The sequence below is a fragment of the Musca domestica genome, unplaced genomic scaffold (assembly GCF_030504385.1).
Source record: "Musca domestica strain aabys unplaced genomic scaffold, Musca_domestica.polishedcontigs.V.1.1 10, whole genome shotgun sequence".
In the NCBI taxonomy this organism is placed as follows: domain Eukaryota; kingdom Metazoa; phylum Arthropoda; class Insecta; order Diptera; family Muscidae; genus Musca; species Musca domestica.
In genome coordinates, this window is record NW_026712115.1 from 1817607 (window position 1) to 1840337 (window position 22731).

Sequence of the window (22731 nt, forward strand, 5' to 3'; positions counted from 1 at the left end):
AATATCTTCCCAAATTGGATAGATTTTTCATATTCAAACGAATTTTTCCATTTGGTGAAACTCGGTCCGGTATATGTATAGCTCCAAAAATATTTTGTTATATAATTCTTATCGAAGTCTTATCATGCCCTATTCAGCAATGTAATTTGGTAGTAAAGGTACAAAAGCCTACGTCGAAGTGGTTGAAAATCATTTAAGAGTTGGATATATTTCCCAAATTGTGACTATTCTAAAGTCATGATACGCATTCAAGTAAGAATCATAGTTAATACGATCTTCTTCACATAAATTCCAAATATAAACTTTTTTCTTACGGGAGCTCTACCATAACACATAGTGGTGTAGGGTATCATATAGTCGGCACTGACCGACTTTTGACCTTTCCTTACAGTTTTTTTTAAATATATTTGTTCAAGGACTATCAATCGTGGATTCTTTATAATATATTTTCCAGGACTTGAACTATAACCTGGGATTTTTGACATATTCTTTATTTTCGGGACTATTAGAGATATATTCGTCGAATTTTTAATATATTTATTCAAGGAGAGCCATAATCGTGGATTTTTAAAATATATTTTTCTGAGATTATTTGAGGTATAATATAACTATCAGAGCTATAATCGTGGATTTTATAAATACATATTATTTCCTTTGATAATTCGTCATCGCGACCCATTCGAATGTATTTCAAAACGTGGGTAATCACTGCCATTACTATGTGGATGGCTAACTCAATGGCTGAATAAGTGCTTACTCACCAAATGAAGGAAAACCTAAATACTTCGCAGGGATGCCGAACATGAAAATAAAAGTATGGGCGATAATATATATTAATCTCCTTATCGTTTACTTTATCTTCATCTTCATAAATTAGAAACTTGAGAATTCATTGTATTTATTTGTTCATCTATCTTGGGATTTTGATTTCTACCAACATTCAAATCTCGCCATCTCTATTTAGAACACTTGACAAATGACTGGTTCGTCCCACCATTTTGTTATCGGGGTGTATTTGAATTGTAGGGTGTAGCATTGTGATGGCTGGCATGTGATAAATGCATTTCTGCAAGGCGAGCATCATGCATATGTATGTAAATATACATATTTGCACACTGGCGCACTGACAGCCAAATGCATATTAAAAATTTAAGAGTATTTAAGTAGTGGTTAGGTGTTGGTTTATAATATCGCTGGCACACAAATCACAAAAAAAAAAAACACAAAATGCCAACCAATCACAACTTGTCACTTGTTTTCGAACGAGGAGTTAGTCATGTGCGTAAATGGGCGAAATGCCTAATACACCAAGAAAAATTAATTTAAAACAAGTAAGCAAAGGCTACAGTCGAGCGGGGCCGACCGTTGAATACCCTACAACAATATAATAAACGATACAGTTTATATAGGCGAGATACTCGAAAGAATTCCACAAGATATTGTGACAAATAATAAAAGAAAACCATCAGGTTCCGTTCTCTAATTTTCGAATAATAGCAACTTAAACTAATTTGCTTATTTCCAATTTATTGGTAGATGTTGCACGTAAATGGTCTTCCTAGATCTGGAACCAATATTTTCCAAAGACCTATAATCTCTCAGAAGTGACAAAAGATTAACATTTATTATTGGTTTTTGACTGAAACGCATCTAAATGAGATACAGACATTTGACTATATTCTTCAACGAAATCAGCGTTAACGAAATAGTCAGAAGTGTGTCTTTCCTGTATTTGTGAATTCTCCAAAAAGTCACTGGAATGGACATTTTCGTATTTTGTCTACAAAAGTTGGCAAACTATTTCACACATTGAATATTTTTGGATGGCCATCCAAAACTGCTTGGCTTTTGCAATGCCCAGTAACCCCCATTCAAATGTGGTGAGGATCGGGCAATATTTACGACCTGCTGACAATTTTGCAGTTTTTTGGTCCATTTCATCTCCAAAAAGAGTAGGCTTCTATTCTGACCCTCATCTTATCTCCATGCTAAATTTCGTAAGGATCGGGCCATAAATGCGATCTGTATATGATATCCTGATATCCTAACTACGAAGTTTTGTTAGCTGTAGAAATATTACCAAATGTTTAATTCAAAATGAAAATATGCCAAAAATATGACACAATTGAAAAATTATGAGAAAATTTTAAAAAATCAATATTTTCATCTTTAGAGAGATATCTTTATGCGATTTTTATAGACGTTTTTTCTTTCCTGCCAAGAGGCCATTCTGAATTAATGAGAACTGTCGAAATCAGTTCAGCCGTTCTCGACATATGAGAGATTTTTCAAGCATATAAACATATATATCGCAAATATTTTGATATATATCCGTTTTGTTGGATGTTAACATCAATATAAAGATCAGAAGTAACCTTGTGATGGCTTTGTGATTTCGCCGGGATTTAAAATATTCGCGGTTTAATGAAAAATTTTGAATTTTTTCAACACAAAAGATATGGTCTATTTTACCCGCTAAATATTATCCGATGACCACCCAAATTGGTAGGCTTCTTCCCCCCCCGCTACATGCGAAATTCCGCGTCGATTGGTCTATAATTGCGACCTGTATAGCTACTGCAAAATCCGACATTTTTTCAGTATTTGGTCCATTTCAACCCCTAAACATTTGGCGATCATCTCCAAAAGAAATAGGGTTCTATTCTGGCCCAACCCCGACCTCCATTCCAAATTTCGTGAAGATCGGGCCATAATTGCGACCTGTAGAGTGATTACAAATTAACATGGACAGACGGACAGACGGACGGACGGACATACATAGCTAGATCGACTCAGCTCGGCGAGCTAGGATGATCCATATATACTTTCCTATGTGGGAAACCAATATTTCGTGGTGTTACATAATTTTTGGCCCAATCAAACTTATAATACCCCCAACACATAGTGTTGTAGGGTATAAAAATTGCAAAAAATGGAATTATTTTTTCATTATTCTTTGGATTCTTTGATCATATTATAAATGGTGATTTTTAGTCTGTCTTTTTGAAAAAACTGGATAAAATTGCTCAAATAATCTTCAAACCTTAAATTATATGGACTGTACTATCGGTTCAAACAAAAATTCCAAGCATTTTTCTTTTTTTTTTTTGTGAAATACGTTCTTCTTAACTCCTTTTAGTTTTTATTGGTCTTATACGATTTTAGCTCTGATAAACCTTCAAAAAAAAGTTCATTAAAAATTTACGATTTCATTTTCTTCTAGAATAAGCCCTTTAAAATCCAAGGTCATACCTCTTATAATCTTCTAACAAATTATTTGACAAAAGAAAATATCTACAAAAAACACCAAAAAAAAAAGTCTTTAAAAAAACAAGCAACAAAGTTCGGCCTATCCAAACTTTTAATAACCTCTTCTTAAATACAAAAATTGAAACAATGTGACTAGGATTATTAAAATACCGAGTATCGGTAGGTATCGTTATATGTGCTCAATAGGAAAACGTGGACCTAAATTTTCAATGTTCTGCCGCCGGAGCAAGAACTCGATATGAACTACAAATACCAAAATCCTTAAAAAAAATCAAAATACCGAATATCAGGAGGTACCGTTATATGGCGGCTATTCCAAAACGTGGACCGATAAATTTCATTTTCAATATCAACCATCCTAGACACAATACAAATTGTTGTACTAAGCTCTACGTCAAATAATGTGGGAATCGACTTAGAATTTAATGCTGATCATGACCACTTCCTTGACGACGGTCTACGCTACCACTATCAGGGTAACATTTAAATTCTGGAGTGCTTTAACGATAGGTTTTCCAGCCAAATATAAAGAAATCACGCTATCACGCTTGAATTCCATCACAAATAACTTTTTTTTCTTGGAAATTCTCACCAAACTGCTTTTGTACGCTTGTAAGCAATATAGTGAGCTGTTATTGGAATAATTTTAACAGCTGTCGGACGAGGGGCTTAGTAATGACAGCAGTCTGAAATTGGTATCAGTTTTTTCATCGCACCCTGTATGTTCTTTATGGGGTCTACGACGAATATTTAGGGATGTTAAACTTAATATACCCTCCTTTTCAAGGTGGAGGGTATAATCAGATAGATATCCGACAGTTTTTCTTATATTTTTTTTATTACTTTTTTTTAATTCCTGACTGTAGTTCCAAAAAAAGCAGATTGCAACTCTGGCTGTTACCTTGAAAAGTTTAAAATTCAGACTTAAGATTTCAGCTCTTTTCAACTCTTTAGCACTTTTGAGTCTATTTTCTTTCTGTTGCGGTGTAATTTCTTTTTTGGATTTCAATTTGGAATTTCAATGGCTTTATCCCGAGCTCATTTTTTCAATATTTGCCGAATGGAATATTGTGATATGTTCAGCTCAGAAGCCATTTTTCGGTCACTGCGACGCGGGTTTCGATTAAGTCGCTTTTTTACTTTTCGAACTATTTCTGCTGATGTTGCAGTTTTCTTCCGTCTACTTCCTTGACGTCGGGCTACGCTACCAGTGTCACGGTAACGAGCGATGAGACACATAAGTTTTATTCACATTTAAATTCTGGAGTGCTCTAACGATAGCCACTTGTGATTTCCCAGCCAAATATAAAGAAATCACACCATCACGCTTGAATTCCATCACGAATAACTTCCTCCTCTATGTTACAAACAATTGCACAAAGACATAGTACCCTGACCGCAGTATGGTGTAGGGTATAAATATCACAAAATAATAAGAAAAAATATTCACATTTTTATTAGCACCTTTTTTCTAGATTTTATTCTTTTATGCCAACAGGCCATTCTGAATTGGTACGAATTTTCAAAATCCGACCAGCCGTTCTTAAATTACAAGCGGTCTAACTATCATCCACTTCGTTGATATATGTGATTGTATATATTTTTGGGTATATATGACATATCTTGGATATCAGATCAGTGTAACGGTCAGAAATGACCTTTTCGTGTATTTGTGATTTCGGGATTAGAAATATTCTTTGATTAACGGGAATTTTCCTATTTTTTCACAATAATTGTGGTCTATTTTACCCGCTAAATATTATCGGATGACCATCCAAATTGGTAGCCCAAAACTCTAGCTCCATGTTAAATTTCGTGTCGATTGGTCTATAATTGCGACCACTGAACCCCTAAATATTTTGCAATCACCTTCCAGCAATAGGCTTCTATACTGACCATAGCCACACCTCCGTGCAAAATTTTGTGAGGATTGAATCATAATTGCGACCTGTAGCGTGATTACAAATTAGCATGTTCAGATGGACGGACGAACGGACGAACATACGTACCTAGATCGACTCAGCTTGGCGAGGTAGAAAGATCCATATATACATTCTTATGTGCAGAACCAATATTTCGAGGTGTTACATAATTTTGTAGGGTAAAGAAATGTACTAGTGTTTAAAGAAATACTCCTTAAAAGTCCTTGCAGAATATATTCTTTAAAATCTTCCTGACAGTCCGTCGGAAATATTCTATTAAAAATTAACGATTATATGTTTAATATGTCGTTCTATGACAATCCTTGACACCTCTGAAATAATTCATTTCTCCTTCTTATTTCCAGATAACATTGAACGCCCCAAGTAGACGTAGACTAATTTTTGTAAAAATTCCCTGCCGTCATTTTTATGAATTATGACAGCTGAAGTTATGGCAGCAAATGATACACACTGGGATCCGGGTAAGTGACAGCATCAAATACCCCTAACATATATACAACACCTTTACATCCTCTTTTCCAATTACAGCTCTTTCCAAGCTGATAGCATCGCTTAAAGAAGCTGAAAGTCTTTCCAATGATCAAGAAATTGATTTTCTGCAGACGCTGCTGGAGTCCAAAGAATTGAATGCTTTGGTCAACGTCCACAGTAAAGTGGCCAAGGTGGGGAAGGATGATCGTCTGGCACCCATTCTATCAACATCAGGGATGGTAGGAATTTGAAAAAAATATCGCCCCTTTTTCTTTAAATTAATGAGAAATTTGTTTTTCTCTCTCTCGCCCCTTACTTTGAGTAGATAATGTGTGAAGTGCTGGAACAATTATCACAGCAATGTCACCTGAACGAGGATTGCCGCGAGGCATTTCATCTACTACAGAAACCGCATTTACAAGTGAGTGTTTTGGCTTTCCACAAGATTTTTCGTTTTAATTAATGTGCCCTTCGATTTTCGTTTTCCATTTATTTTATGTTTTTGTTTTTCTTCCATACCTTCTAGAGTCTTCTTTATGCCCACGATGCCATTGCTCAAAAGGACTTCTATCCACATCTTCCCGATTTACCCATAGAAATGGATGAAGATGAGGAGACCATTAAAATTGTTCAATTGGTTAAAAGTAATGAACCCTTGGTAAGTCCTGCATGAATAGAACTTGCGAAAAAAAAACTTTGGGAAAATAATAGGATATGGTTGGGTGGAAAGGTATTCAGAGTTATTCTCTGTCACCCAAATATGGGGTCATATATACAAAACGTATTGTATTTCATATTTATATTCATAAAGTTTTTGTTTTTGTTCATTAAGGTAAATGTCATTGACATGACGGGCACAGTGTTTCAAATGTATCGGAAAAATATTTTTTTTTAATTTTTTTAATATTAACAGAAATCTTGAAAATACATAAAGACTAGGGAGAGCTAGTTTGGATCATAATTCTGAGCGAATTTCACTTCCTACTCGAATTCGAGCAGGAGTACCAGGAGTGTAAAGGAATCAAGAGTAGCCTACGTTTCAATGCCACTAGAATAAGAGCGTGTAGGCATTTACGATTTCCAATGAGAGTAAAATCTGCTAGTAATCGAGCACATTCTACGAACCAACACCAAACGCGATTAAGAGCACCGAAGCCAATATATTTCGAACCTTTTTACTCCCGCTCTTATTTTTCGACGGGGCGTAGTTCACTAACGTTCCCACATGAAACAACAGGGTGTAGAGTTATTTTCACGTAAAACTCCTTCTCTTCAAGCATTCTCTCTCCGTATGTTTCGCTCGCGAGTAAAAAGGAAAAAATCTGAGCTCTGGGTAAAACTAATTTATGTATATAAAAGAGTAGAGTAATGAGCGAATGGCTAATTCATCAACTCCCAGGCGAAATTGCTAAAGCTAAAATGTTGGCGTGTAGTAGTAATTTAAGGCTGGGCTCTTGGAAATGCGAACTATAAATGTACTAAAAATTTATTTCATTTTATTAGACGAATGGATACAGTTGGTATTCTGAAAGATGAAATGAGGGTCGCCGATGCTGTGTAGGAAGATGTATTAAAAGTTTTTTTTTTGGAAATTCGAATTATTATTGGACTAAGAATCACTAAATTTGGTACCATTTGGTATAAGAAATAAGTTTGGGAAGTAGTTGATATACGGAAGTGGGTTTGGTACAAAATTTTGGTACAATTTGGGTTTGGGGATGGATGAAGCTGGAAATTTGAAATGTTTATATTGGGGTCAATGTTAGAGTGTAAGATTGAGAATAGAAAGTGGTTTTGGGAAAAGGTACTTGAAAAGTACGAAAAGTACTCAATATAAAATTTCGTTTTGTGATCACTTTTTGTGAGGAAACACGTGCGAAAAGTACTATATGATATTAAATTTAATATTTGGGGAAGGAATATAGTTGGAAATCCAAAATTTGGAATCAGGATATTTTTTGTTGTGTAAGATTTAGGATTTAAAGATTTTTTGGTAACGCAATGTGAGTTGGGGTTAAAATATGGAGATGATTTTGGAAATATGTAGTAAAAAAGTATGAAAAGTATTGAATTTGGTATTTGGGGAAAAAATGGAGTTAGAAATCTTAATCAGGAATATCGAATATCAACCAAATGTACAAATATCACTTAATTTGGTATCATTTGGAATTATGTGAACGGCAGAAACAGAAACTAGGGATTTTTTTTGTAAATGTGTGCTAAGTGAAAGAACTGTACTAAATGATACTAAATACAGTACCATATAGCTTTGAGTGAAGGGATGGAGCTGGAATATTGAAACATTGGTATTTAAGTTTTTTTATTGGTTTACAGGGTTAAAAAAGAGGTGCTTTTGGAAATGCATACTAAAACAAGTGAGCAAAGGCTATAGTCGAACGGCCCGACCATGTGATACCCTACAACGCTATAATATGTTCCAAGTCCCATTATGTCCAAATCCATTTTGAAAGATTTCGTCAAAAAGCTCTCCCAGATGTTACCCTAAGGCTTTTGACCCGGGGAATTTGGCCAATATTTACGCACTCCGTCGTTTTGTTAGGTATTCAAAAAAATTCACACGAAAGTTGTGGTCCATTTTACAGCTAAATATAATCCAAAGGTCATCCAAAATGCTAGACTTCTTCCCTGTTCTTAACTATCTTTTGATGCAAAATTAGAGCGACTACAAAGATTAAAAAAAAAAAAATAATATTTTTAGTCCATTTGAACCCCTTAATGTACAGGGTGAGATGAAAAAACTGCAACAAAGTCAAACGCCATAATTTTAGTACCAACCTTGCTTTCCAAAATACCCCAGACAGTCCAACGGATTGGTATCCTGAGACTTTGGTGGCCATTGTGCGTGGAAATGAAGCGAGGAAACTCATTTTGTAACCATTCTTGGGTGGCGCGTGCTGAGTGGGATGGAGCTAAGTCCTGTTGGAATGTCCAAGGTCTGCGGCCAAAATGTTTGCATGCCCAAGGCCTTAATACACCCTCCAGAATATTTTCCCAATAATATTTCGGCATTTGATGCCAGGGTCGATTAATTAATAGAGATAGATAATTAGAGCGAACATCGGCTGTTATGGTGGCCCACACCATCACCATGGCCGGCGCTTGAGTTCTGGTGGCCATCCGAAAGTGCAGATTTTCAGCTGACCTCTTTGGCAAGTAAAAACGATCATTTTGTTTGTTTACAAACTGCTGGAGAACGAATGTTTTCTCATCGGAGAAAAGTAAATTTAGCAGTTCTCTCTTTAGCTTTTTTGAGTATATATTCTTTCTCTTGCGGGGTAAGTTCTTGCACTTTTTAGAAATATAATGGTTTTACCGCGAGCTCATTTTTCAATATTTGCCGAATGGAGTGTTGCGATATGTTCAGCTCACGAACCATTTTTCTGCCATTGCGACGCTGGTTTCGATCAAGTCGTTCCTTTACCATTACCATTTCTGCTGATGTTGCTGTTTTCTTCCATCCACTCCCCTGACGTCAGGCTACGCTACCAGTATCACGGTAACGGGCGATGGTACGAGACACAAAAGATTTATTCACATTTATATGGTGCAGTGCTTTAATGTGGATTTCCAGCCAAATATAAAGAAATCACACGATCACGCTTGAATTCCATCACGAATAGCTTTTTCTGGAAAATTCTCACCAAAATGCTTTTGTACGCTTGTAAACAATATAATGAGCTGTCACTGGAATTATTTTAACATCTGTCGGACGAGTGGCTTGAAAATGACAGTAGTCTGAAGTTGGTTGCACCCTGTATGCTCACCCTTTTAAATATTTATTGGATATTTGTTTAATGAATATTAATATTAAAATTTTATAGCAATATATTACGGGAACCAAAAGCTATCAAAATCGTTTCGAAACACTGTGCCCTGGCGTCATCTTTGCATTCCCTTCAAATAAGTCATCTATTGAATTGCTGGTATCCGGTTTTTTTGATTTGTTTGTTTATTTCTACACATTTCTATTGGGGTTTTTGAGTTTTCTTTCCCCCCATTCAATAGCATCGTTGTCACCATTATCGCTATCATTGGCAGCTACAGTTTTGTGTCATTTTTTAAGTTCGATTTTTCTATTTTTTTTCTTTTTTTGATGTCTGTTCGCTTTGCTGTCACCAGCTGTTATCAAATGCTTTCAATCGTTGCCATCCCCAACAAGAAACGCCAACAACAGCAGCCAGCAACAACTTCCCATAATTTTCCGACAAACAGCTGACCCAGCGCCCTCCTCTTTGATTGATGCACGTACCTCACATACCATACATCATGGGAAACTATTGACATACACACACATTGCCATTCATGCAAATATTTCTATACAAAGTTTGACCCGACATCGTTCAACTTGTCTCAATTAATACACAATTGTGGTCCTTCGATCCTGAACTTCTTATACACGACAATATAGTTGACGCCTGGCGATAACGTGTTGATGAGATGAGAGAATCTTGTTGTTGGGTCATCATCATCATCGTACAGATGGTACAGTGACATGGGACCAACACATGTTGTGTCACTTGTTCACACCATTGACCCATTACCTCCCTCCCTCATTCGCTCACTTTTCCTCACCCTACCTCCCTTGTTCATAGTGTGTGGTTTCTCGAATATGTGTGTGAAATGGGGTAAATAATTGATTGCCCCTCCTCGCCTACGCTTTGTCCACTTTTCATTTGGAGTCATGCTCGCATTGTTCGATGCCAGTGCGAGTCGCATCGCATTCGCAATTGTTTAGCCGTGTTAATTAATTAGTTCAATGTGTCACGGTGTGTGTGAGTATTTTATGGCACTTTTATAGTTTCAATTTTGTTCATGTTCTGACATTTATCGACATTGCCAATAGCATTCAGAGGTTAGGTTCATTTGTTTTGCTTTAGAATTTAATAAAATTGTTGCAACTATGCCAGTGGGTGGTGTTTGCACGAAATTGTGACTTGAAAATTGGATTTTATTAGGGTCAGTCGGTTCTCGTGAAAGTTTCGATCTAAGCTAAATGGTAATCTATGTTAATAAAAGAGTAAAGTGATTGACTGACTGACTTAATGATTCATCAACGCCGATATAAAACGGCTAAAGCTAGAATCTTGAAATCTTAAGTGAGGGTTACTCTTGGTCCGAAGGTATCAGATAAGATAAGGCTGGGATTTTGAAACTCGTACTAGAACGGTACGGAAAGTACTAAAATATACTAAATATGGTATACTTTGTATTTGACGGACCTGTAGGACTAGAACTCTTTTTGAAATGAGGGTCACTGATGGAGTAATGAATGTAGGGTCGATGTAAGGAGGTACTTTTAGAAGTGTGTTCTCATGTATACGAAAAGTACTAAACGGTACTAAATTTGGTACAATTCGAATTTGGGGGAATTCTGAAGTTTGAAATGAAAATTGCTGCTTAATGTAGGATTGGGATGTGTAGGTAGTTTTCGAAATTTTCACTTATGTGCACGAAAAGTCCTAAATGGTAATAAATTTGGTAAAATGTCGATTTGGCTGGATGTCGATAGAGGTGGAATGCTGAAACTTGGAAAAAATATTACTATTGCGTGATAGGATTGTTTAGAAGTTTTGAAAATTCGTACTTATGTTTACTAAATGGTACTAAATTTAGTACCATTTAAATTTTGAGAGAACCGGTAGAGTTGAAAGCCTGAAATTTTAATATAAGATTCCTATTAGTTTGTATTATGTAGGCTGTTACGGAAATTTGTACTTATGTGTACTAAATTTGGTACAATTTAGATTTAGGTGAACCGAGAGCGCTGGAATCCTGAAATTTTGAATTAAGATTACTGTTGGAGTGAAGGATTGGGTTTTGTAATTGGAAATTCTTACTTATCTGTACTATATGGTACAATTTGTATTTAGGTAAACCGATGAGAATGGAATGCTGAACTTTGGAATTGGGGTTACTGTGGGATTGTAGGTTTGGGGTATGTAGGAAGCTTTGGAAATTCATACTTGTCTGTACTGTATAGTACGAGTACTAAAATTTGTACATTTTGAACTTAGGCAAACTGATAAGAATGGAATCCGAAAATTTAGAGTTCGGGTTACTGTGGAAGAGTAGGATTGTGGTATATGGTATGCTTTGGAAATTCGCACTTGCGTGTACTAAATAGTACTAAATTTGAAACAGTTAGGATTTGGCTGAATCGATAGGGCAGGAATCCTGATATTGGGAAATACGATTTCTATTGGACTGTATGATGCAGGTTGTTATGGAAATGTGTACTAAATGGTACTAAATTTTGTACAAATTGGAATTGTGGTGAACTGATAGAAACGAAAGATTTGGGTATGTAGGGAACTTTGGAAATTCGTACTAATATGCACTAAATTTTGTACAAATTGGATTTGGTGAACCTAAAGAGCTGATGTCCAAAGATTTGGAGTTTTTTGGTTGTTATGGACATTTGTTCATATGTGCACTAAATTTGGTACAATTTGGTTTTGAATGAACCGAGAGAACTGGAATTCTGAAATTTTGAATTAAGATAAGAGTGCAGAATTGGGGTATGTAGGAAGCCTTGAAAATTCGTACTTATCTGTAACATATGGTACTAAATTTAGCACATTTTGAACTTAGGCAAACCTGAAATTTAAAATTCGGGTTACTGTAGACGTGTAGGATTGTTATATGTGGGAAGCTTTGGAAATTCGTAGTTAGTACTAAATAGTACTAAATTTAAATCAATTAGGTTTTGGATGAATGCGCTTTCTATTGGATTATATGACGCAGGTTGTTATGGATACGTGTACTTGTGTGTGTGTGGTAAACTGATAGAGCTATAAAACTGTAATTTGGAATTGGGATTACTGTGGGAGTGAAGGATTGGTGTATGTACTAAATTGTACTGAATTTGGTATAATTTGAATTAGGGTAAACGGAAAATTGGAATTATGATTACTGTTGGCGTATAAGCTATTTTGAAGGAACTTCTGGAAATTCGTATTTATATGTACTAAATTTGGTACAAATTGTATTTGGCTGTACCTATTGAGTTGGGGTCCTAAAATTTGGATTTTTTTTTTTTGGAAATAAGTACTACAAGAGTGCAAAAGGTAATAAATGGTAAAAAATTAGTATTGATTGTCCGGATAGAATAGGATCAGAATTTTGGTGTTGGGGTCAAAATTGGTGTGTAGTGTTGAGATATGGAGGTGATTATGGAAATACTTACCATAGCTGTACGAAAAGTAGTAAATCATACTAAATTTGGATTGGCTTGAAGGGAAATTTCATATTAAATTCTGACATTTCAAAGTGCTGAATGGCACTATATTTGGTATTAGGTGGAAATTCGAAATTGGATATTGATATCTGGGATTGAGTTGTGGAGGTGGTTTTGAAAATGTATACCATAATAGGACGGAATAATACTAAAATCATAAAATTAGATATGGATGTCAATGTTGGTGTCTATGATTGGGAGAAGGAGCTGGTTTTGGATATGCGTACTAAAATTGTACTAAATTTTGTAATGGGTTAAATTAAAGAGCGGAAATCCTAAAATTTGATATGGAGGTCTTTGTTGGTTTCTGGTGCTCAGAACAGGTAGTGTTTTTGCAATAATTGTTCGAAAAGTACTAAATGGTGCCGTTGGCGTCTAAAATGTAGAGATGTAGATTATTTGGATATTCGTACTAAATGTTACTAAATTTGGTATTGGGTAAAGGAATAGAGCTATAATTCTGAAATTTGAGATCAGGTAGTGTTTTTGCAAATGCGTACTATAATTGTTCGAAAAGTACTAAATGGTGCCGTTGGCGTCTAAGATGCAGAGATGTAGATTATTTGGATATTCGTACTAAATGTTACTAAATTTGGTATTGGGTAAAGGAATAGAGCTATAATTCTGAAATTTGACTGTTATTTACTAGGGTTTACACATATGTAAGTAAGGCCATGGAATTGAAAAATTTGATACTCTGGATCATATTTTAGATATAAAATCCAAACACTTCATTCATCTTTCGCTTTATTTAAGTCATTTTAAAAGTGAGAAAAAATGTCAAAATGAATGAAAACAACTTGTCGCATTAGTATTTCTGTAGTTTATTGTACCATAATACGATGTATGAAGTTTTGATAAAAAATATTGCCGTAACACGAACTGTTGGAACGACTATAAAATTTGTAGGTGGACTCTTCACTAACAAAGCAGCGGGCACTTGCTAGTAACAGATAAAAAACTGAAAATGGAGATACACGTTTATTTTAGACATGATTAGTTACTAAAACGATGCAAATTGGTTTGGGGATTTCAGGAGGGGTATTTACATGAAATATAATTTTTCGTCACTGGTCGATCCCAACCTTTTCAGGGTACATCAATAATGTGATAGTTCATCTCTAACATTCAATCATAGCATAAATTTCTTGCGATTTTGTCATAGTATTTCAAAGATCTTTTTGACCAAAACTCTGTAATATTTGGACTTATATTTTAATACCCTCCACCATACATAGTATGGAGGGTATATTAAGTTCGTCATTCCGTTTGTAACTCATCGAAATAATCATTTTAGACTCAACAAAGTATATATATTCTTGATCAGCGTAAAATTCTAAGACGATTTAGTCATGCCCGTCCGTCTGCTATAATCACGCTACAGTCTAAACGAATTAAGATAGGAAGCTAAAATTTTGCCTTTGTCTGCAGGCAGGTCAAGTTCGAAGATGGGCTATATCGGTCCACGATATCGTATAGCCTCCATATAACGGTATCCCCCGATATTCGGTATTTTGATGAGTTTAGCCACATTTTCTAATTGAATGGTCTTAAAATCCACAGAAGAAGTTCCTTATGAGTACCATATCCCTTGAAAGAGAATTATCTATATAGGTCCACGATATCGTATAGCCCCCATATAACGGTACCCCCCGATATTCGGTATTTTGATGATTTTACCCACATTTTTTAACGGAATTGTCTGATAATCTACACAAGGAGTACCTTGTGGGTACTTTATACCTCGGAAGAGAATTATCTACATAGGTCCACGATATCGTATAGCCCCCATATAACGGTGCCCCCCCGATATTCGGTATATTGATGATTTCAGCCACATTTTTCAGTGAAATTGTCTGAAATTGTACACAAGAAGTTCTTTGTGAGCAATTTATCCCCTGACAGAGAAGTCTCTATATAGGTTAACGATATCGCATATCCCCCATACAACGGTACCCTCCGATATTCGGTATTTTGATGATTTTACCCACATTTTTCAACGGAATTGTCTGATAATCCACACAAGGAGTTCCTTGTGGGTACTTTATCCCTTGAAAGAGAATTGTCTATATAGGTCCACGATATCGTATAGCCCCCATATAACGGTACCCCCCGATATTCGGTATTTTGATGATTTTAGCCACACTTTTCAACGGAATTGTTTGATAATCCACACAAGGAGTACCTTGTGGGTACTTTATACCTCGGAAGAGAATTATCTATATAGGTCCAAGATATCGTATAGCCCCCATATAACGGTACCCCCCCCCCCCGATATTCGGTATTTTGATGATTTTACCCACACTTTTCAACGGAATTGTCTAAAAATCCATACAAGGAGTACCTTGTGGGTACTTTATACCTCGGAAGAGAATTATCTATATAGGTCCACGATATCGTATAGCCCCCATATAACGGTACCCCCCGATATTCGGTATATTGATGATTTCAGCCACATTTTTCAGTGAAATTGTCTGATAATCCACACAAGGAGTTCCTTGTGGGTACTTTAACCCTTGAAAGAGAATTGTCTATATAGGTCAACGATATCGTATAGCCCCCATATAACGATACCCCCGATATTCGATATTTTGATGATTTTACCCACAATTTTCAACGGAATTGTCTGAAAATCCACACAAGGAGTTCTTTGTGAGCACTTTAACCCCTGAAAGGTAATTGTCTATATAGGTTCCCATATATCGGCACCTTCCAATATTCGATATTTTAAAGATTTTAACAGAATTTTTAATGGATTTTATTTTTTAAAAATTTTCTAATTCGTTCCAAATGGTGGAGGGTATTCAAAGTTCGGCCCGGCCTAACTTACTGCTTTTTTACTTGTTAAAACTGTTTTTTTAGAAATAAATTTATGAGGACAAAGATTTCTATTTTCATGGGCACGAAATTGATTGAAATTAAATGTATTTATTATGAAGTGCGCCTAAAAGTATGTTATAAACAAAGGCTTATAAATTTAAGTGTCGATGATTTTTTAGAAAAATAGAATATTGTGACTTGTTTTCTAATCATCTCTCCTTCCCTCTCCCTCATATTGCAACATAATTGTATGTGCTTTTTTCATTTCATTTGCTTTTATAACAATGAATAATGCCTAATTTTTTTGTCTTCATTGTCTTGTGTGAACTATATAAAAAAAATGCAAAATTTGTTTTCTCCAATGTAAACTCATATAACAAAAATTCGTTATGTGTTTCTATTCTTTTCCATTCTGTATTTTGTATTTTTTTTTTAATTTGTAAAAAATTGACTGATTTCGAAAAAAAACCTATACATATATCACAGTCAGGAGCACAAAGTGCGGAACCAATTGTTGTAAGTAAATGTCCTTCACAAAAACCAAAAACAAAAAAAAACACCAAAATATATTATTGACACGAAAGGAAAACCAAGCAAACAATTCAGCATAAAAAAAATTGAAACAAAACACATTGTGAAAGGAAAAAAGGAAACGTGTAATAAACTTATTGAAAATCCTAAAACAAATGGCATAAAACTCTATGTCGATTTAGCGACGTCCGTCCGTCCGTGGAAAGCACTCTAGCTTCCGAAAGAATTTTACTCAAATGTTTTTTGGTCTAGAAAATGGGCTAGGTCCACGTTTATAGCCCCCATATAATGGTACCTTCATATTTTCGGTATTTTGGTGATTTTATCAACATTATTGACCGGAAATGTTTCAAATTTGGTATTTAAAGTTCCTTAGGGGTACTATACAGGGTGGGATGAAAAAACCGCAACCAACTTCAGACTGATGTCATTTCTAAGCCATTTGTCCAGTGAGAGATTGTTTACAAGCGTACAAAAGCATTTGTGAGAGTTTTCCAGAAAAAAAGTTATTCGTGATTGAATTCAAGCGTGATAGTGTGATTTCTTTATATTTGGCTGGAAAATCACAAGTGGCTATCGTTAGAGCACTCCAGAATTTAAATGTGAATAAATCTTTTGTGTCTTGTACGATCGCTCGTTACTGTGATACTGGTAGCGTAGCCCAACGTCAAGGAAGTGGACGGAGGAAAACAACAACATCAGCAGAAATGGTTCGAAAAGTAAAGAAGCGACTTAATCGAAGCCCGCGTAGGACTATCGCAATATTCCATTAGGAAAATATTAAAAAATGAGCTCGGGGTAAAGCCATTGAAATTCCAAAAAGTGCAAGAACATACACCGCAACAGAAAGAAAATAGACTCAACAGAACAAAAGAGTTGCTTCGCTTGACCGAAAGTGGTGAACTGCCAAATTTGGTTTTCTCCGACGAGAAAACATTCGTTATCCAGCAGTTTTGTAAACAAATAAAATAATCGTGCTTAAAGCTGAAAATGTGCACCTTCCGTTGGTCCGTAGGTGTGGGCCGCCATAACAGCCGATGGTCGCTCTCCGCTCGTAATAATCGATCGTGGCATCAGAATAAATGCCGAATATTATCGCGAAAATATTCTGGAGGGTGAATTAAAGCATGCAAACATTTTGGCCGCAGATCTTGGACATTCCAACAGGACTCAGCACCATCGCTTTCAGCACGCGCCAACCAAGAATGGATACAAAATGAGGTTCCTCGCTTCATTTTCAGCGCACAATGGCCACCAAAATCTCCGGATACCAATCCGTTGGACTATTGTGTCTGCAGTATTTTGGAAAGCAAAGTTTGCACTAAAAAATACCAAAGTTTCGATCACCTCAAGCAAGCGCTTCGCCGGGAATGGGACAAAATACCGCAGAGCAACATTCGGGCAGCGTGTGACGGTTTCATTGGCCGTTTGAAGGCCATAATTCGTTCCAGAGGTGTCCAATTCGAAAAAAAAATTATTCTAAAATTTGATGCTATTTCCGATATTTTTTTAAATTAAAAAACATGTAAAACTCATGGCGTTTGACTTTGTTGCAGTTTTTTTTATCTCACCCTGTAGTCTATGACAAAAAATTGTCTATAAAATAGCCCCCATATGACGGTACCTGCCTATATGCGGTATGTTGATGGTTCTGCGACATTATTGACCGGAATTGGGTCAAATTTCGCATTTAAATACTATAATGGCTATGACAAAAATTGCCTATGTACATCTACGTTTTCGTATGGACTCCAATAGAATGGAAAATCTGTATTTTCTGCATTCTTAAGATTTTAACAATATTGTTAACGAATTTTTTTTAGGTTAATTGAGGGTATTCAAATTTCGGCCCGGCCGAAATTACTGCTTTTTTAGTTGTTACTTCTAAGGACTAAAAATGTAGTTATTTACGTTATTCAATTGATAATCAAATGTGTTTTTAAACAAAAAGTTTTCCTTAGATCTGGAAGTTCGACATATCGGATGACATTATAACCTCGAATGACACTCAAAGTAGTGCCCATACCCTCTTCCGCATTAATCAGTTTAGGTTAGTTTAGATGCTCTTCTGGCTCAGACTTAGATGCAAAACCTCCTCAACTAAATTCCAAAAGCCGTGACTTTGTTCTGCCACCCTTACCATGGTTCGTTGTAAGGACATGTTCCCGTAGCCCTTGTGTTAATCTTTTGAACAAGAACTACAAGAATAGTGTTTATTCCTTACTGAACTTGTCAAGAAGTAAAATTCATCAAACTATAGAATTTTCAATAAGTTTACTACGCACTAATTTTATAAATTTCTCTCATCGGGGAAATTTTATAAAAACAAAAAATAAGCTTCTTTTTGTTGTTAAAAACATACACTTAAAACATTTGTGTCGTACTTTGTCTGTGTAGCAATAGTCAAATACTTTCTTAATTTTTTCTCTCTTTACAATATACCGCTATTCTTTCTTATTCGAAATCCTTTCGCCTAAAAATCAACCGAATGATTTTCAACAATTTTAAATTCTATTTTAGGGTGCCACCATAAAAACCGATGAAGAATCGGGTAAAATTATAATAGCTCGCATTATGCATGGCGGTGCTGCCGATCGTTCGGGACTGATACATGTCGGCGATGAGGTCATCGAAGTCAATGGCATTAATGTGGAGGGTAAAACGCCAGGCGACGTTTTAAGTATATTGGTAAGTTGCTGTTGAAAATATTCATATGTTTAAATTATTTAATAATATAATGTTTTTTAGCAAAACTCTGAAGGCACCATCACATTCAAATTGGTACCCTCCGATGGCCGAGGGGCCCAACGCGAATCGAAGGTACGCGTTCGTGCCCATTTCGATTATAATCCTGAAGTTGATCCCTATATACCTTGTAAAGAAGCTGGTCTGGCATTTCAACGGGGTGATATTCTGCACATTGTATCACAGGTATGTATTACTTCTAAGAAGCCCATTTTTTATGAAAATCTACAGGTACAGATCTCTATAGGTCTCAAATCTCTGTAAGGATCTACGATCTCTGTAAGGGTTTAGAAATATTTATATATAAAAATGCACGAACTCTTTGTAAAGATTCAAAATTACAGGTTGAAATAAAAAACTGCAACAAAGTCAAACGCCATAATTTTTACATTTTCTTTAAAAAAAATTATTGAGTGAAAGCAAAAAATGTCGGAAATAGCATACAATTTTAGAATAACTTTAGATTTGTTCGAACTGGTGACCTTTGGGTGGCGCGTGCTGAAAGCGATGGTGCTAAGTCCTGTTGGAGTGTCCAAGGTCTGCGGTAAAAATGTTTGCGTGCCAAAGGTTTTAATAAACCATCCAGAATATTTTCGCGATAATATTCGGCATTTATTCTGATGCCACGATCGATTAATACGAGCGGAGAGCGACCATCGACTGTTATGGCGGCCCACACCATCACCATGGCCGGCGCTAGAGTTCTGGTGGCCAACCGAAGGTGCACATTTTCAGCTGACCTCTTTGGCAAGTAAACACGATCATTATGTTTGTTTACAAACTGCTCGATAACGAATGTTTTCTCATCGGAAAAAATCAAATTCGGCAGTTCACCACTTTCGGCCAAGCGAAGCAACTTTTTAGCTCTTTTGAGTCTATTGTCTTCTCAAAAACTGCTGAACAGGTTTCCAAATATACTACAGCATATCATAACATATACTATATACTTTTTTGAAATTCTACTTGGAACGGGAGATATGGCCTCAGAATCGGAATGTTGCAACAAAAATGCAGTTTTTGCATGCACATATCCGATGATCGATTACAGATCTAGTCTTCAAATTTGGAGTGCGTAACAGAATTTGAAAAATAGTTTTGTCAAATTATTTTGAAATCGGTTCAGATTTCGATATAGCTCCCATATATATTTTCGGCCGATTTCCGATTTTAATAAAATTCGGCATGAGCGATGAAATTTGGTACAAAAATAAATTTGTAAAATTATATTTAAATCGGTTCAGATCTGGATATAGCTCTCTTACATATGATTCTGCCGATTGTATGTATTTTATGTACCAAACATGATATGTATGTCCGATTCCAATAAAATTTAGAATATGTGGCGGAGTTTGGTAAAAAATTAACTTTGCAAATTATATTGAAATCGGTTAAGTTTAGGATGTAACTCCCATATATATTTTCGACCGATTTCATGTATGTATGTCTGATTCCAATGAAATTTGGAATAAGTGACGAAATTTAGTACAAAAAAAAGCCAAATAATATTGAAATCCGTTCAAGTTGGGATATAGCTCCCATATAAATTTTCGGCCGATTTCACATATCGGATGCACCAAACACGATATATATGTCCGATTCTAATGAAATTCGGAATGAGTGACGGAATTTGGTACAAAAATAAATTTCTAAAATTGTATTCAAATCGGTTCAGATTTGGATATAACTCCCATAAATATTTTCGACCGACTTAACATATTTAATGCATTAAACGCGATAAGGATGTCCGATTCCAATGTCATTTGGAATGTGTAAAGGAATATTTTTGCCGATTTCATTTCAATAAAATTCAGAATTTGATAGCAAATTCGCAAAAAATCCTTGATTAGAAAACGTAGTATAGGCTTCAAAATATTACTACAAAAACCGAAAAATATCCCCAAAAAACCGCGACTGCAAAGCAAAATATTTTGAAGCTGAAGTTTACTTCAGCTTTAGAAAATCCAGCAGGCGGGCATAAGTCTGTTGTATAGTATACAGTATATTCAGCTTGGGCAGACATATTGCATTTGGTGCAGCCTGGTACGTGTAAGGCTGTTTGAATCACATAACTCTCTTTGTTCATATGTAAATATAAAAAAATTCAGGATTATAAAATATACATACAGGCCACCACAATAAAGGTCTCGGGAGGCTTCAAAGTATTAAAAAATCCAATTCGCAAAACCTTTAAAATAAGGCTGCCTAAAGATTTCTAGCTCGTGTATGAAAAAAAAAATATTTTTTAATATTTTTAAATTAAAATTTTAAATTATTTTTAATTGTTGGGGGTTTTTCCTCATTTTTCAGGATGACTCATACTGGTGGCAAGCTCGTCGCGAATCTGAACGTACAGCTCGTGCCGGTCTAATTCCCAGTCGTGCCTTGCAAGAAAGACGTATTATACACGAACGGACGCAACGTGAGATTGTCGAGGGGGAATCAAAAAGTGAGTGCAAGTTGCAAAATAATTCTACAGATGGTTTAAGATGGCCTTTCTCAGACATAAGAAATCCTGAAATTCCTGCTAAACATCTAAAAAATTATATTCTAAACATATCTAATCATCATCGCATTGATCATATTAACCATTCTATTTATTTCTCTAATGCATGTTTTTTATTGTCCGCTTCCTAACAAACAATCTGAAACCTACTCTGATACTTCTGCCTCAAAATATCAAAACCTCTGACAAAACAAACTCTAAAATCCTAACAACTGATCCTAACATCATCGCTCCATAAACTTCATCACTGCATCACAAATTCGAAAAACAAAAAAAAAAAAACAATCAGAGGGTTCATGTACCTCCATATGTTCCACACCGCCTGGTTCACCTAGATTACGTTCTAGCAGTAGTACCTCATCATGTCGCCAACCGAAAACTAAAAAAATCATGTACGATTTAACAGAGAACGACGACTTTGATCGGGAGCTAATTGCCACCTATGAAGAAGTAGCCAAACTGTATCCACGTCCAGGCATTTATAGACCGGTGGTGTTGATTGGAGCGCCCGGTGTCGGACGTAATGAGCTGAGGAGACGTTTGATAGCGCGTGACCCTGAAAAATATCGTAGTCCAGTGCCATGTAAGTGGAGTGTGGAATCAAATGTTTTGAAAGTAGTCTTATAAAATCACTTCTTTTTCTTGCAGATACCACACGTCCCATGCGCACCGGTGAAGTTGCCGGCCGGGAATATATTTTTGTTAGCCGAGAAAAAATGGAGGCCGACATTGAGGCTGGTAAATTCATTGAACACGGTGAATACAAAGGCCATTTGTATGGCACCTCGGCGGAAAGTGTCAAATCAATTGTCAATGCTGGCTGTGTCTGCCTGCTCAGTCCCCACTATCAGGCCATAAAGGCATTGAGAACGGTACAATTGAAACCCTTCCTTATACACATCAAACCACCGGAATTCGATGAGCTGAAGAAGACACGTACAGATTCGAGAGCCAAATCCACATTCGATGAATCGAATGCAAGAGGTTTTACGGTTAGTATTGGGAAAATTTGCTGGTTATACTGACTTGAAATTGAATTTTGAAAAATTCTAAGGTTTGCCTGAAGCACCAAAATAATAAAAACAAGTTAAAAAGCAGTAGGTTTGACCTGGCCGAACTTGGAATACCCTCTACCATTTGGAACGAATTTGGAAATCTTCAAAAAACAAAGAAAATAGAATCCGTTAAAA

General features: G+C 35.8%; 1 protein-coding gene across 9 annotated transcripts in view; it reads left to right on the forward strand.

Moving 5' to 3' along the window:
* The window catches only part of LOC131803696 (MAGUK p55 subfamily member 7-like), a 54691-nt gene that overhangs the window by 24758 nt on the left and 7202 nt on the right, over positions 1 to 22731 (forward strand). For 6 of the 9 annotated variants that reach the window (XM_059125233.1, XM_059125219.1, XM_059125224.1 and 3 more), the window contains 10 exons: positions 5558 to 5674; positions 5742 to 5923; positions 6010 to 6105; positions 6211 to 6342; positions 16249 to 16278; positions 18814 to 18981; positions 19042 to 19224; positions 21346 to 21484; positions 21831 to 22124; positions 22190 to 22533. In XM_059125233.1, the coding sequence (XP_058981216.1) occupies positions 5629 to 5674; positions 5742 to 5923; positions 6010 to 6105; positions 6211 to 6342; positions 16249 to 16278; positions 18814 to 18981; positions 19042 to 19224; positions 21346 to 21484; positions 21831 to 22124; positions 22190 to 22533 (1614 nt within the window). In that variant the 5' untranslated portion in view covers positions 5558 to 5628. The remainder of the gene's footprint in view (positions 1 to 5557; positions 5675 to 5741; positions 5924 to 6009; positions 6106 to 6210; positions 6343 to 16248; positions 16279 to 18813; positions 18982 to 19041; positions 19225 to 21345; positions 21485 to 21830; positions 22125 to 22189; positions 22534 to 22731) is intronic. The other 3 variants (XM_059125238.1, XM_059125236.1, XM_059125239.1) reach the window with 3 other exon arrangements.